Source organism: Chiloscyllium plagiosum, unplaced genomic scaffold (genome assembly GCF_037043375.1).
Source record: "Chiloscyllium plagiosum isolate Xiang-an unplaced genomic scaffold, Cpla_swu_hap1 HiC_scaffold_8, whole genome shotgun sequence".
NCBI lineage: Eukaryota > Metazoa > Chordata > Chondrichthyes > Orectolobiformes > Hemiscylliidae > Chiloscyllium > Chiloscyllium plagiosum.
In genome coordinates, this window is record NW_028270146.1 from 85542786 (window position 1) to 85557619 (window position 14834).

The 14834-nt window shown below is 43.9% G+C and overlaps 1 protein-coding gene across 1 annotated transcript in view; it reads left to right on the forward strand.

Annotated features, from left to right (window-relative positions):
• Positions 1-14834, forward strand: part of dcaf5 (ddb1 and cul4 associated factor 5) — a 102505-nt gene that overhangs the window by 11811 nt on the left and 75860 nt on the right. The window contains exon 2 of the mRNA XM_043698096.2: positions 2078-2221. Coding sequence (XP_043554031.2) covers positions 2078-2221 — 144 coding nt within the window. The remainder of the gene's footprint in view (positions 1-2077; positions 2222-14834) is intronic.

Consider the following 14834-nt stretch of genomic DNA (forward strand, 5'->3'; position numbering starts at 1 on the left):
TGCCTCATATGGAGGGAAGGTCTTACGAGGAAAGGTCTAGAGGCTGTCTTTGTTAGAGAGAAGAAGGTTGAGAGGTCACTTAATTGAGCTGTACAAGATAATCAGAGGGTTAGATCAGGTGGATAGGGAATGTCTTTTGGTGATGGCTAGCTTTAAATTGAGGGGTGATAGATATAGAACAGATGTCAGAGGTAGTTTCTTTACTCAGAGTAGGAGGGGCATGGAATGCACTGCTTCCAACAGTTGTAGACTTGCCAAATTTACAGACATTTAAATGGTTATTGGATAGGTATAGGGACAAAAATGGAATAGTGTAGGTTAGATGGGCTTCAGATTGGTTTTACAGGACGGCACAATATCTAGGGCTGAAGGGCCTGTTCTGAGCTGTAATGCCCTATGTTCTATGAGATGATTGGTCTCTGACAGTCACAGTAATCTTCCTTAGTGTTAGGTAGAGTTTCTCCCACTGGTTTCCATGGATTTTAATTTTACAGGGATCCCTAGTGCCACACTCTGTCAAATATTGCCTTGATGTCAAGGAATGTCGCTCCTCTCCTCTGTAACTTAGCACTTCGTCCATGTTTGAGTCAGGGCTGTAATGAGATCTGGAGCAGAGCTGTTCTGGTGTAATTTAAACTGAAGACGAGTGAGCAGATTATCCGGAGTGCTGTCAGCCATATCTTCAATCACTTTGCCAATGAGCAAGACTAGGTTGATAAGTGATCATTAGACAAATTGAATTTGCCTTGATTTTTGTGGACCGAAGTAGTTTTCCACCCGGCTGCTTTGGTACCAGTGTTTTAAGTGTACTGAAACTGCTTGGTTAGAGGTACACCTAGTACTGAGCCTATCTTCCACACAGCAGTCGAGGTGATATCATGGCTTGTTGCTTTTTATTTATTCAGCATGCCAAGCCATTTTGTAATGTCATTGACTGAACTGAATTGAGTAATGACTACCTGGGGAGAAAGCCAAAATGGATCATTCGCTCGACATCTCTGTCCAAAGATGTTTGCAACTGTCTGCTTTGTGCAGAGCTGCTAGAACAAGCATTTATCGGATTAAATGTACAATTTCAGATTATCTGTATGGAATAGCGAATTTTTGGATATATTGAGAGAGGAAGGAATGTTTGTCAAACTGGTAGGAGATCCCCCTTGGCTCTGTTCTCTGTTCTCCGTTCACCTGAGTAGGCAGATGAGGCTTTGATTTGTTATTCCATTTGAAAGGTGTCTGCCACTACAGTGTTCCCTAAGTATTTGCTGAAATATCAGCATATGTATTACATTCAACTCTATAAAGCAGGACTTGAATCTGCAACCTACTTACTCAGATACAAAAAACACTTGCTCTACTCTGATCCTAGTCACAAAGCAAACATTCCAACAGTGACTAGACTTGGATAACTGGCTCGGATTGGCTTTGGGGACATGTTAAGATTGCAAAAGACTCTATATCAGCACATTTTCATTTCTTTTTCAAATAGACCTTGTTTCAACTTTCAGCAACCTGAGGGCAGATGAGGGTGGTCAGGAATGAGTTGAGTGCAGTAAGGGAGTTGGAAGATGTTTTGCTCGCTGATGGCAGTGGCTAAAAGAAAATTCCTCAGCCAACTCCATGTTCTCACTGCCTCGCTTCTGCTCATTGACTCTACCTCTCACGGTTTCCCTCCCTCTTGACTTGCTACTTCCCAAAGTAAAATTGGCAACAAGAAGGAAGTGGTGAGCAAGACACAAGAAAGACAAGTGATCTGAACATCTATTGGGATCCAACTCACCATCAGCAAAACAGAGGCTGTCTCCAGCAGATCATCTTTCAGAGCATTGCACCTTTGTCAGGTCGCTGCTATCAAATATCATTGCATCTTAGTTTTATCTCCAAAGCAGCAATGCCCACAGTGGATTGGTAGCTGATCAGTTGCTCATCCTGAAGCCCTATTGCAAGTTGTGGTTCTCGGTTTGTGCTGTGTCATTGCAATGCCTTTCTTTCTAGGGATCTTGTATAAATGGGTTGTTTACTGTCTACTTTAATGTGCTTTGAACTGAAGAGTAATTTGCAAATTTGCTTTTTGTGACAGGTGGAGATGACCGTCGTGTTTTGTTGTGGCATGTTGATAAAGCTATTCATTCAAAAGCCAAACCTGTCCAACTGAAAGGCGAACATCTATCCAACATATTCTGTTTAGCATTTGACAGCACAAATACCCATCTCTTTTCTGGAGGTAAGAAATCTTGCATCTTAAAAACGTGTTACATTACTTCAACTTGGATTTCTTTGAACACTCAGTGATGTGTAGCTTTTGTTAATATAATTTACATGCTCTTTTAAATCGATGTCCACCAATTCAATCTTTCGGCAAGCAGCTGTGCTTAAATCTGGTTTGAAATGATTGAAACGGGTTGCACGATATGGATTTGTTTTTTCTTTTTGGTATGTGCACACGGGTGAATTAAATGATTGTCTCAATGCTTCTTAAACTTTGGAATGGAGCTTTCTTAACAAAACATTCAGCTGACCTGTGTTAATCAGAGCAGTAATGACAAACTGCACTTTAGATTAAAATTTGAGTGGACTGTACTAATAATTAAACCTATTTCTTAATTCTGTTGCCTGGATGAAGGAAGTCTTTCGCAGAACAATCACTTAATCAACCAATGTACTTTTGAGGTTGTAGACAGACTCCCAAGTGCTCAATACCAGTACATTCTAACCATGAACACTATAGATGCAGCTTTATTGACAAATCAGTGTTATATAAATCTCAGTTTGAATTTGTACAATGTTCTCATCAGGAATATTATTGCATCTGATTCTGGTCAACAAAATATCAAAATTATTTAAAATAAATTCTGTATCTGAAATGACTGCTTAGAGGCCTGCACCTTATCACCGAGTCACCCTTTATGTATGTGTGCACAGTACACTGGCTGTGGCCAGTCAGCTCAGAGTCAGCCCCTGAAGTGAGGAGATTCTGAATCCCCTGTTTATATCGCTGAGCCAGGGCTCCCTGATTAGGCCAGGTTAACAACCCCAAACAAGGATCTCATAGTCAAGAAGATCCACCTGGTTCCACTCACTACACTATCTCAATCCCAATGCTGCTCCTACGGTGATGTTATATTTTCAAACCTTTATAGTGCCAGCATAGTACCTGTCAAACTCCAGGAACCTACTTAGGTTTTTGCTAGTCCTAAAACTAAGTAGATTCCATTAGCTCTCATCAGAACTCATTAATGTCAAGTACCAAACCCAAATGGTAGAACTAGCATGACAATTTGCTGTGTGTTCCAATTCATAAAATGTAAGAGATAAAAATTAATTGGCTTAATGTGTAGGCTACTGCTACTTAATGCTGTTGTAACATTCAATCTTCAAAGTGCCAGCAAAGACCACCAAATGCTGTTTAATATAAACAGAACTTGCCTGACTCATTACCATAAATCAGTGGACCTGATGCTATTCCATACATGACACGAGCACTCCTCTGTTATTTAGAAATGGTGAATTATCTGATTCGTCATGTGTAAGGCCATGGGAAACCAGACTTTTCAGAAACATTCTCATTAAAAGTTAAATTTTTTATCTTTATTCCTTGAATTTTATTCATTTTACGTTTTTGTTTCATAAGGCAAAGAACTGTTTCATTTGAAAGAAATCTGTAAATAATGCTGCATTTGAGAATGCCCATGCATGTTTGTAAAACCATGGCCTGTAAATCACTATTGAATAGGATCTTGGTTGTAGTTCTTCATTACTCCGACAATTGTGGAGAGCATAACTGGGTTTGAAGTGCTTGTTCTTTGTAATTTGGTCTCTTTCTATGTGCTGCATCATTTTAACAGACAATCTGCGTAGCTCTTTGTTTACTTCTACCAGGATTTTCCCACATTTCTTTTCCTATGATATTGATGGTTTCACAAGTAAGAACCAGGCAGGTACTTTGATATTGAACCTGCCAGTTCTCCTTCATAAAGGGCTGCAAAAAAGTGTGCAATTGCTGTGTGTGTGTGTGTGTGTGTGTGTGTGTGTGTGTGTGTGTGTCTCCGTCCACCGTGCTGCTACAGAGACGTGATGTTGACACAGCTGCTGAATATTGTTAACCTGTACTGTCAGGCTTCTGCACTATGCAGTGCAATTCCATGGAAAAACATGGACAGCCAAGTTCATACAGTTACATGAAAAATAAATTAAAATATTGTAAGAGATGTCTCACAGTAAATTTAATTACTGAGGCTGTCTTATTACAGGATCAGATTTCAGCTTGAATTGCTCAACCACTGGTGGACAACCCTTCTACCAAAAATTACTTAAATTATATCGTCATAATTTGGTAATGGCTTAGCGCCGTCAGTTATTACATCATTACAGCAAGATAATATCACACAAAGCAATCCATTGTGATGTCCACTGTTTTATGGAATGCTTCATCTTATAATTTGAGGTGCCTGCATAAATGAGGCAGAAAAAGCATCAAATGTTTCAACCACTGTTCTTGGTGCAATTACTTACTTTAACCACCTGCTCCATTGACCACTTTTTTTGGACACATGTTAAATTTAAAGCAAAGATTGATTTTAAAAAGGTCAGCTGGATTTGTTTGTTATACCAGTGTTCTGATTTTTAATCTTTTGAAGTGTCCATAGTGTGCATCCCACTGTTTTGGAAAACAGGTTTTGTAACTGGAATGTAATCTTGAAACAGACAATTAAGAGTTAAATTCATTCAAGCCATACGTGAACTATGAGAGAAACTACCATGTTTTGATTGATGGCAGATTAATTCACGGGAAGCGGCCCTGTAGACTTCTGTCTCCTCGTTGTCAACCCAGTACACAATCTATCACTCCTTATACTTTTTTGAAATTGAAATCAACTAAACAAAATGAATAAACTAAACTCAAAGTTACAGCACCCGAAAGGACTGCAACAAAAAAAAAGCCCTACCCAAAGAAAGCTTACAAAATTAAAATTAAAATTGTGGTTTTGCCAGCTGATGAAGGCCTCCAGCCCCTGCATTGCCCAGAGGCCTTATAATGCTTCAAGACAAACCAATGGACACAGTGCCCCTCTCCCAGCCTCTTTACACTATTCTGAAATTGACAATGAAACTAACGTAACTCTTGTGAACAAATTAACCTGAATTAACAAGCCCGGCAAAGAAGCATTACAATAAAAGACAAAGCCTCAACTGAAAGTTGAAAAGTTAAACTTAAGATTTGGTTTTGCAGAGCAAGTGCCCACCAGTCAGGAAGGCTTTGAGCATAGCAGTACCATCCCTCTTCATACCATTTTTAAATAACTAACTAAATTAGTGAATCAATAAAACAAGACAAACAGGTGGCTTCCCATAAGGAGAACTCTAATTCAGATCAAACTATACATCAAACTTGTAAATTAAAATTAAAATTTGCATTTGAGACTGGTTAAGAAAGGTCAGAAGCATACCAGTGCTCCCCCATCCCTCTTTATGAATGTCTCTAGATATGTTCTAATGAACCTGTTCAGCGATGTTATTGCACACTGTTGAAGCAGATCAAATTTGAATCGTTTTTTTGGCCTCGAGGGAGGGACACTATCACTGCATCACAAAAGCATTATAAATCCTTGAAAACAATTTCCAGCACCCATGGCTTTAATAAGATAATGCATCAATCATTGACATTTCATGTGTCCATATAAGTGATAAATAATATCTTTTCAATAAAGCCTAACTACATCTCCTTTAGGTGGGCTGTGAATCATGCAATGGAATTCTGCTACAACTTTTAAACACATTTTAACATCATATTTATCTGAGTAGAAACAGTTTTGACAATGGGGAGTTTGGGTATGTGTTCCATGCACAAATTTCCACTCAGTCTTATTTCCTTTCATGACGTGGAGGTGCCTGTGTTGGACTGGGGTGGACAAACTTAAAAGTCATACAACACCAGATTATTTGAAAGTACTAGCTTTCGGAATGCTGCTCCTTCATCAGGTAGCTGTGGAGCAGGGCCATAAGACACAGAATTTATAGCAAAAGATCACAGTGTCATGCATGCAACTGATAGGATATATTGAACAACTTTCCTTTCACACACTCCATAATTTGACACCTGTGTCCCGTCAATTACTTCAAACCCAGAGTCTTAATTTCTGAAAGGAAACCACCAGACTTAATTGATAGTATTAGATACTTGCTTCCATTGGAAAAACAAGTAACATCTTCAGCTCATAGCTCACAATATATTGCATTTAGTGATTGCTTTACCTTTCATTAGGTTAGGGCAGCCTTTATTAATGGCCATCCTCATTATCTTCTTCCCAATTTTTTTATATTTCTGTGTCAGATTGATGACCATCCATACATTGGTTATTGGAGCTCTCTGCCTAAAGAGATTTTTTTGAACTGTCCGTCCTTTTGTGTCACAAGAAATGCACTTTATGTTGGCTGATTTACAGATTACTACTTAAATCGTCTGGCATCCCTGCCTTTAGAGTGATAGGTGCAAAGTTTGCATAGGTAGCGAAAGCACTTCTGCTTTTACTTTGTCAGTTTGGCCATCTTAGCTAATAGTGGACGTAATCTGTATCTATATATCTTAGGGCGTCTCTGTTTTTCCAAGGAGTTGAGAAAGCTAGAGTAAAAGTAAAATACTGCGGATGCTGATAATCTGAAAGAAATCAAAATGCTGGAGAATGTCAGCAGGTCTGGCAGGGTCCATGGAGAAAGAAACATCATTAACTTGGTCATATTTCCTGTTTTTAGTTGAGAAAAGTAAAACTGGTGACAATTTCAAATTTTACCGTCACCCCCAAAGATTTGTATTCCATGTTGAGAGTATTATTAGAGATTTGAAACATTTCCATTTTATTGGTAGATAACTACAGGAAGAAATCAGTCTTTAATTTGCTATGTTTATTTTAATCAATTTTACATAATAAATGTAGTTTATAATAGAGTCCAACCTGAGATTTATAATTGGTCTGAATGATATTTGCGGTTCAGAGCCTTTTATTGTGGGTCACAAAATGGGTACCCAAGAAGAATCAAAATTGTAACCACAAAATTCAGGAGCAAAAATATATTATTATATATGTCATTTTTGTCTTTGGTTGTTATTATAGGCATGCAAATTTGCATTTATTTACAGACCAGTATTGATGCATTTGGGACATTTGGCCAAATTGCATTTGCAATTGCAGTCACAGTTTATCTTTCTACTAAACGGTTTTGCATAAACAACATTTTTCAGTAAAATTGTTTGATATAATAAGAATTAATTTTTAGCATAAAAAGCATTTAAAACATTGTCGTACCTGGTGCAGTTCTATTAATGCAGCTGAAAATTTAATTATCACAAAAGTATACAGCTTAATACAGACCTAGTCTTGCATCCCGGAGAGGATTGAGTAGATGACTTTTTTTAGTTGAATTGGTGCACGCTAATCCATTTTTAAGTACGGTCAAGAAGGAGAGTCACATCTGGAGTGAGTCACAGCTAAAGTGTGTATATAGTTTGGGGAATTTGGAGGCAGTGGGAATTCAGTGCAGAGGGGAAGAGATTATTTTTGCTTGCTTTCTTTAGTTCATTGTTTGTAAGGTCTTTTTACAGGAGACTTTGAACCCCAAGATCAGGGGGAAAGAGTGACATTACAGGAAAACCCAAAGTTCATTAGTTGGTAGTAGCTATTAATTTAACTATCTGTTACATTCGCTTTCAGATTGAAGGTACATAGGGCAAATACTTACAAACTGAAAGACCAGTAAGATTTATAAAATCAAATTAAGAACTAAATAAATTAAGTAAAGATGCAGGCAATGTGTTGTACCTGCATGTTGTGGCAGCTGGTGGATCCCATTGTGTTCATAGTGACCACATCTATAGCAAACATTGGTTGCCTCGAGGTACTCTGGCTCAGTTGATGAGCTGGAGTCTGACCTCCGAACACTGCAACACATCAGGGAGGGGGAGAGGCAGTCACACCCCTTAAATTAACTACCTCGAATTCAGTCGGTGATCAGGGATAGGAGTGTGTGACTCTGAGGCATGTAGAGGGATCCAGGAGGTAGTTCTGAAGGAAAGTCAGCCATTGAACTTGTCTAACAGGTGTGAATTCTTGCTCCCTTTGTGGATGAGAGCAGAGACTATAGGGAAGATGAGCAAACTGACCATAGCACCATGATACAGGGAGCAGAAAAGAAATACAGTTGTAATTTGAGATAGTATAGTCAGGAGAATACACACATTTATGCGGCCAGGATTGAGAGTCCCAAAGGCTGTGTTGCATGCCCGGGTCCAGGATATTTCATCTAGGCTGCAGAGGGACTTGGAATCGGAGGGGAATGTTCCAGTTCTCATGGTTCATGTAAGTACCAGTGATACAGGTAGAAAGAGGAAAATGGGTCTGCTGAAGGAATATCAGCAGCTAGGGGTTGAATTAGAAAAGCAGAGCCAGGAAGGAGGTAATTTCTGCATTGCAATCTGAGCCAAGAGCTAATTGACACAGAGTAAACTGGATTAAAGAGATTGGTGTCAGAGGATCTGGTTCGAATTCATAGGACAATGGCACCAGTACTGGGGAAGGAGGGAGCTGTTCTGATGGGACAGGTTCCACCTGAATCGAGGTAGTACCAGAGACCTGGCGAATGGCATAACTGGGGCTGTAGATAGGGCTTTAAATTAAATAGTGGGTTCAGTTACATGGAAAATTATGGAGCAAGTTAAAGTGGGAGAGGGCTCAGCAAAGGTTATTAGTTTCAAGAGCAAATAATAGGATAGGGAGAATGGAAAGGGTCAGGAATCTAACTTGGGCACAGCAGGTAAGAGGACATCTATAAGGAGGGTGGCAGTGAATGCAAGAGGTTGCTGTATTTAAATGCACGCAGTATACAAAACCAGGCAAATGAGATTGTGGTACAGATTGAAATTGGCGGATATGATGATGTGGATATCACAGATGTGGCTTTGAAGCGATCAGGATTGGGAACTAAATATCCAAGTATATGTGTCCTATTGAAAGGATATCTGGATCAGTGGTGCTGAAAGAGCACAGCAATTCAGGCAGCATCTGAGGACAGGCAAAATCGACGTTTCGGGCAAAAGCCCTTTATCAGGAATAAATGATGAAGGGCTTTTGCCCGAAACGTCGATTTTGCCTGTCCTCGGATGCTGCCTGAATTGCTGTGCTCTTCCAGCACCACTGATCCAGAATCTGGTTTCCAGCATCTGCAGTCATTGTTTTTACCCTATTGAAAGGATAGGCAAGTGAGCAGAGGGGGTGGGGTTGCTTTGTCAGCAAGAAATTAAGTTAAATCAGTAGCAAGATGTGATATAGTGTAGGAAGGCATAGAATCTGTGTGGGTAGATCTGAAGAACTGCAAAGGGAAAAAGATTCTGGTAGGAGTTATATACAGGCCTCCCAGCAGTATTCACGCGGTGGGACAGAAAATAAATCAGGAGATAGAAAATATGTTAGAAAGGTACTGTTGCAGTTGTCATGCAAGACTTAAATGTGCAGGTGGACTGGGAAAATCACGTTGGTAGCAGATCCCAAGAAAAGTAATTCATGGAATGTATGAAGTTTTTTTTGAAGCAGCTTGTGGTAGAGCCCACCAAGGAACACGCAATTCTGGATTTGGTGATGTCATGAGCAGATTTGATTAGGGAGCTCAAGGTGTCGTCCGCTTTCCTCTCTCAGATGAAGCAAAGTGCTCTAAGACACAGTGGTTTTACCTCCTTCACCTTTCTCATGGGCCCTGGAGGGAGAGAGAACAATCACCCATATACACAGAGACATGAGTTCTCGGTTTTGTCTGGAATAGCCATTTCTTAATGAGTTATATAGTCATTTTATGGGTAGGAGCATCCAGATAAAGCAACATACATATTGATTGGGTGACCGTTACAATCAGCAAGTACCAATAGTAAAGATTAAGCCATCTGCTGTTACACAATGAATGTTCTTAACCTTAACTGGCTTCACATAATGAATACTTTTCACCTTGTTCATCGACTTTACGATTGAATGCTTCAAACATTGTTAAATGGCTCTACGTAATGAATGCTTTTTATGAAACCTTGTTAACCCATTACCGTTGCCTCCAACACCCCATTGTTAATTGCAAGTTCTTATCTGATCGGAGTCATGCTCAGCTGAACCTCTTGTTTAACAAAACTTAAAACTTAACGCTTTCCCACACACATTCTCAAAGGTAAAGGAACCCTAGGAGGCCATGACTATAATATAGAATATATAATATAATATAAAGTACAGACCCTTTGGTCGAACTCGTCCATGCTGACCAGATATCCTAACCCAATCTGACCCATTTGCCAGCACTTGGCCCATATCCGTGGGCGGCATGGTGGCACAGTGGTTAGCACTGCTGCCTCACAGCGCCAGAGACCCAGGTTCAATTCCCGCCTCAGGTGACACTCTGTGTCACATTCTTTGCACATTCTCCCTGTGTCTGCGTGGGTTTCCTCCGGGTGCTCCGGTTTCCTCCCACAACCCAAAAATGTGCAGGTTAGGTGAATTGGCCATGCTAAATTGCCTGTAGTGTTAGGTGAAGGGGTAAATATAGGGGAATGGGTCTGGGTGGGTTGCGCTTCAGAGGGTCGGTGTGGACTTGTTGGACCGAAGGGCCTGTTTCTACACTAAGTAATCTAAGAATCCCTTCCTATTCATAAACCCATCCAGATGCCTTTAAAATGCTGAAATTGTACCTTCACCACTTCCTCTGGCAGCTCATTCCTTACACTCACCACCCTCTGCGTGAAAAAGTTGCCCCTTAGGTCCCTTTTAAATCTTTCCCCTCTCACCTTAAACCTGTGCCCTCTAGTTCTGGACTCCCCCACCCCAGGGAAAAAAAACTTGTCTATTCATCCTATCCATGCCCCTCGTGATTTTACAAACTTCTATATGGTCAGCCTCCGACGCTCCAGGGAAAACAGCCCCAGCCTATTCAACCTCTTCCTTGTAGCTCAAATCCTCCAACCCTGGCAACATCCTTGTAGATCTTTTGTTAACCCTTTGAAGTTTCACAATATCCTTTCTTCCTATAGAAAGGAGACTAGAATTGCACGCAGTATTCAAAAGTGGCCGAACCAACGTCCTGTACAGATGCAACGTGACCTCCCAACTCCTGTACTCAATGCTCTGACCAATTAAGGAAAGCATACTGAACACCTTCACTATCCTATCTATCTGCGACTCTACTTTTAAGGAGCTATAAATCCGCACTCCAAGGTGTCTCTGTTCAGTAACACAACCCAGGACCTTACCATTAAGTGTATAAGTCCTGCTATGATAGAACTCACCGTGCAGTTCGAGAGGGAGAAGCTAGAATCAGATGTAGCAATATTAGAATTGAGCTGAAAATGTGTTGCTGGAAAAGCACAGCAGGTCAGGCAGCATCCAAGGAGCAGGAGAATTGATGTTTCGGGCATGAGCCCTTCTTCAGGAATGAGGAAAGTGTGTCCAGCAGGCTAAGATAAAAGGCAGGGAGGAGGGACTTGGGGGAGGGGCGTTGGAAATGTGATAGGTGGAAGGAGGTCAAGGTGAGGGTTATAGGCAGGAGTGGGGGTGGGGGCAGAGAGGTCAGAAAGAAGATTGCAGGTTAGGAAGGCGGTGCTGAGTTTGAGGGATTTGACTGAGACAAGGTGGGGGGAGGGGAAATGAGGAAACTGGAGAAATCTGAGTTCATCCCTTGTGGTTGGAGGGTTCCGAGGCGGAAGATGAGGCGCTCTTCCTCCAACCGTCGTGTTGCTATGGTCTGGCGATGGAGGAGTCCAAGGACCTGCATGTCCTTGGTGGAGTGGGAGGGGGAGTTGAAGTGTTGAGCCATGGGGTGGTTGGGTTGGTTGGTCCGGGTGTCCCAGAGGTGTTCTCTGAAACGTTCCGCAAGTAGGCGGCCTGTCTCCCCAATATAGAGGAGGCCACATCGGGTGCAGCGGATGCAATAAATGATGTGTGTGGAGGTGCAGGTGAATTTGTGGCGGATATGAAAGGATCCCTTGGGGCCTTGGAGGGAAGTAAGGGGGGAGGGTGTGGGCGCAAATTTTGCATTTCTTGCGGTTGCTGGGGAAGATGCTGGGAGTGGAGGTTCGGTTGGTGGGGGGTGTGGACCTGACGAGGGAGTCACGGAGGGAGTGGTCTTTTCGGAACGCTGATAGGGGAGGGGAGGGAAATATATCCTTGGTGGAGGGGTCCGTTTGGAGGTGGCGGAAATGACGACGGATGATACGATGTATATGGAGGTTGGTGGGGTGGTAGGTGAGGACCAGTGGGGTTCTGTCCTGGTGGTGATTGGAGGGGCGGGGCTCAAGGGCGGAGGAGCGGGAAGTTGAGGAGATGCGGTGGAGGGCATCGTCGATCACGTCTGGGGGTTAATTGCGGTCTTTCAAGAAGGAGGCCATCTGGGTTGTACGGTATTGGAGCTGGTCCTCCTGGGAGCAGATGCAGCAGAGACGAAGGAATTGGGAATATGGGATGGCGTTTTTACAGGGGGCAGGGTGGGAGGAGGTGTAGTCAAGGTAACTGTGGGAGTCGGTCGGTTTATAGTAAATGTCCGTGTTGATTCGGTTGCCCGAGATAGAAATGGAAAGGTCTAGGAAGGGGAGAGAGGAGTCTGAGACGGTCCAGGTGAATTTGAGGTCGGGGTGGAAGGTTTTGGTAAAGTGGATGAACTGTTCAACCTCGTGGGAGCACAAGGTAGCGCCGATACAGTCATCGATGTAGCGGAGGAAAAGGTGGGGGTTGGTGCCAGTGTAGCTGCGGAAGATGGACTGTTCCATATATCCTACGAAGAGGCAGGCATAGCTGGGGCCCATGCGGGTGCCCATGGCTACTCCTTTGGTTTGGAGGAAGTGGGAGGATTGGAAAGAGAAGTTGTTCAGGGTGAGGACCAGTTCAGTCGGTCGAAGAAGGGTGTCAGTGGAAGGGTACTGGTTGGTACGGAGGGAAAGGAAGAAGCGGAAGGCTTTGAGTCCTTCGTGATGGGGGATGAAGGTATACAGGGACTGGATGTCCATGGTGAAGATAAGGCGTTGGGGACCGGGGAAGTGAAAATCATGGAGGAGGTGGAGGGCGTGGGTGGTGTCCCGAACGTAGGTAGGGAGCTCTTGGACTAAGGGGGACAGGACCGTGTTGAGGTATGCAGAGATGAGTTCGGTGGGGCAGGAGCAGGCTGAGACAGTGGGTCAAAAGAATGACTGCAGATGCTGGAAACCAGATTCTGGATCAGTGGTGCTGGAAGAGCACAGCAATTCAGGCAGCATCCGATGAGCAGCAAAATTAACGTTTCGGGCAAAAGCCCTTCATCAGGAATAAAGGCAGAGAGCCTGAAGCGTGGAGAGATAAGCTAGAGGAGGTGGGGGTGGGGAGAAAGTAGCATAGAGTACAATAGGTGAGTGGGGGAGGAGATGAAGGTGATAGGTCAGGGAGGAGAGGGTGGAGTGGATATGTGGAAAAGGAGCTAGGCAGGTCGGACAAGTCCAGACAGGTCAAGGGGACAGTGCGGGCTGGAAGTTTGAAACTAAGATGAGGTGGGGGAAGGGGAAATGAGGAAGCTGTTGAAGTCCACGTTGATGCCCTGGGGTTGAAGTGTTCCGAGGCGGAAGATGAGGCGTTCTTCCTCCAGGCGTCTGGTGGTGAGGGAGCGGCGGTGAAGGAGGCTCAGGACCTCCATGTCCTCGGCAGAATGGGAGGGGGAGTTGAAATGTTGGGCCACAGGGCGGTTTGGTTGATTGGTGCGGGTGTCTCGGAGATGAAGACCTCACCACCAGGGATATATTTCCCTCCGCACCCCTTTCCGCCTTCCGCAAAGAACGTTCCCTCCGTGACTACCTGGTCAGGTCCATGCCCCCCTATGACCCACCCTCCCATCCTGGCACTTGCCCCTGCCACCGCAGGAACTGTAAAACCTGTGCCCACACTCCTCCCTCACCTCTATCCAAGGCCCTAAAGGAGCCTTCCACATCTATCAAAGTTTTACCTGCACATCCACTAATATCATTTATTGTATCCGTTGCTCCCGATGCGGTCTCCTCTACACTGGGGAGACTGGGCGCCTCCTAGCAGAGCGCTTTAGGGAACATCTCTGAGACACCCGCACCATCCTAGTTTCAAACTTCCAGCTCGCACTGTCCACTTGACCTGTCCGGACTTGTCCGACCTGCCTAGCAGTGCAGGGTTGTGGGACTATGAGGTTGGAGGCGGTGGATGGGAGATCCCCTGAGGTGATGAGGTTATGGATGGTCTGGGAGATGATGGTTTGGTGGTGGGAGGTGGGGTCATGGTCAAGGGGGCAGTAGGAGGAGGTGTCCGCGAGCTGGCGTTTAGCCTCAACGGTGTAAAGGTCGGTGCGCCAAACTACTACCACGCCTCCCTTGTCTGCCGGTTTGATAGTGAGGTTTGGTTGGAACGGAGGGAGTGGAGGGCTGCACGTTCCAAGGGTGAGAGGTTGCAGTGGTTGAGAGGGGTGGAGCGGTTTTAGCGGTTAATGTCGCGGCGGCAGTTGGCTATGAAGAGATCGAGGGCAGGTAAGAGGCCAGCACGGGGTGTCCAGGTGGATGGAGTGTGTTGGAGGCGGGAGAAGGAGTCGTCAGAGAGTGGGCGAGAATCCTGGTTGAAGAAGTAGGCGCGGAGGTGAAGGCGGCGGTAGAATTGTTCGATGTCACGCCGCGTGTTGAACCCATTAGACCGCAATTTACCCCCAGACGTGATCGACAATGCCCTCCACCGCATCTCCTCCACTTCCCGCTCCTCCGCCCTCGAACCCTGCCCCTCCAATCGCCACCAGGACAGAACCCCACTGGTCCTCACCTACCACCCCACCAACCTCCAAATACA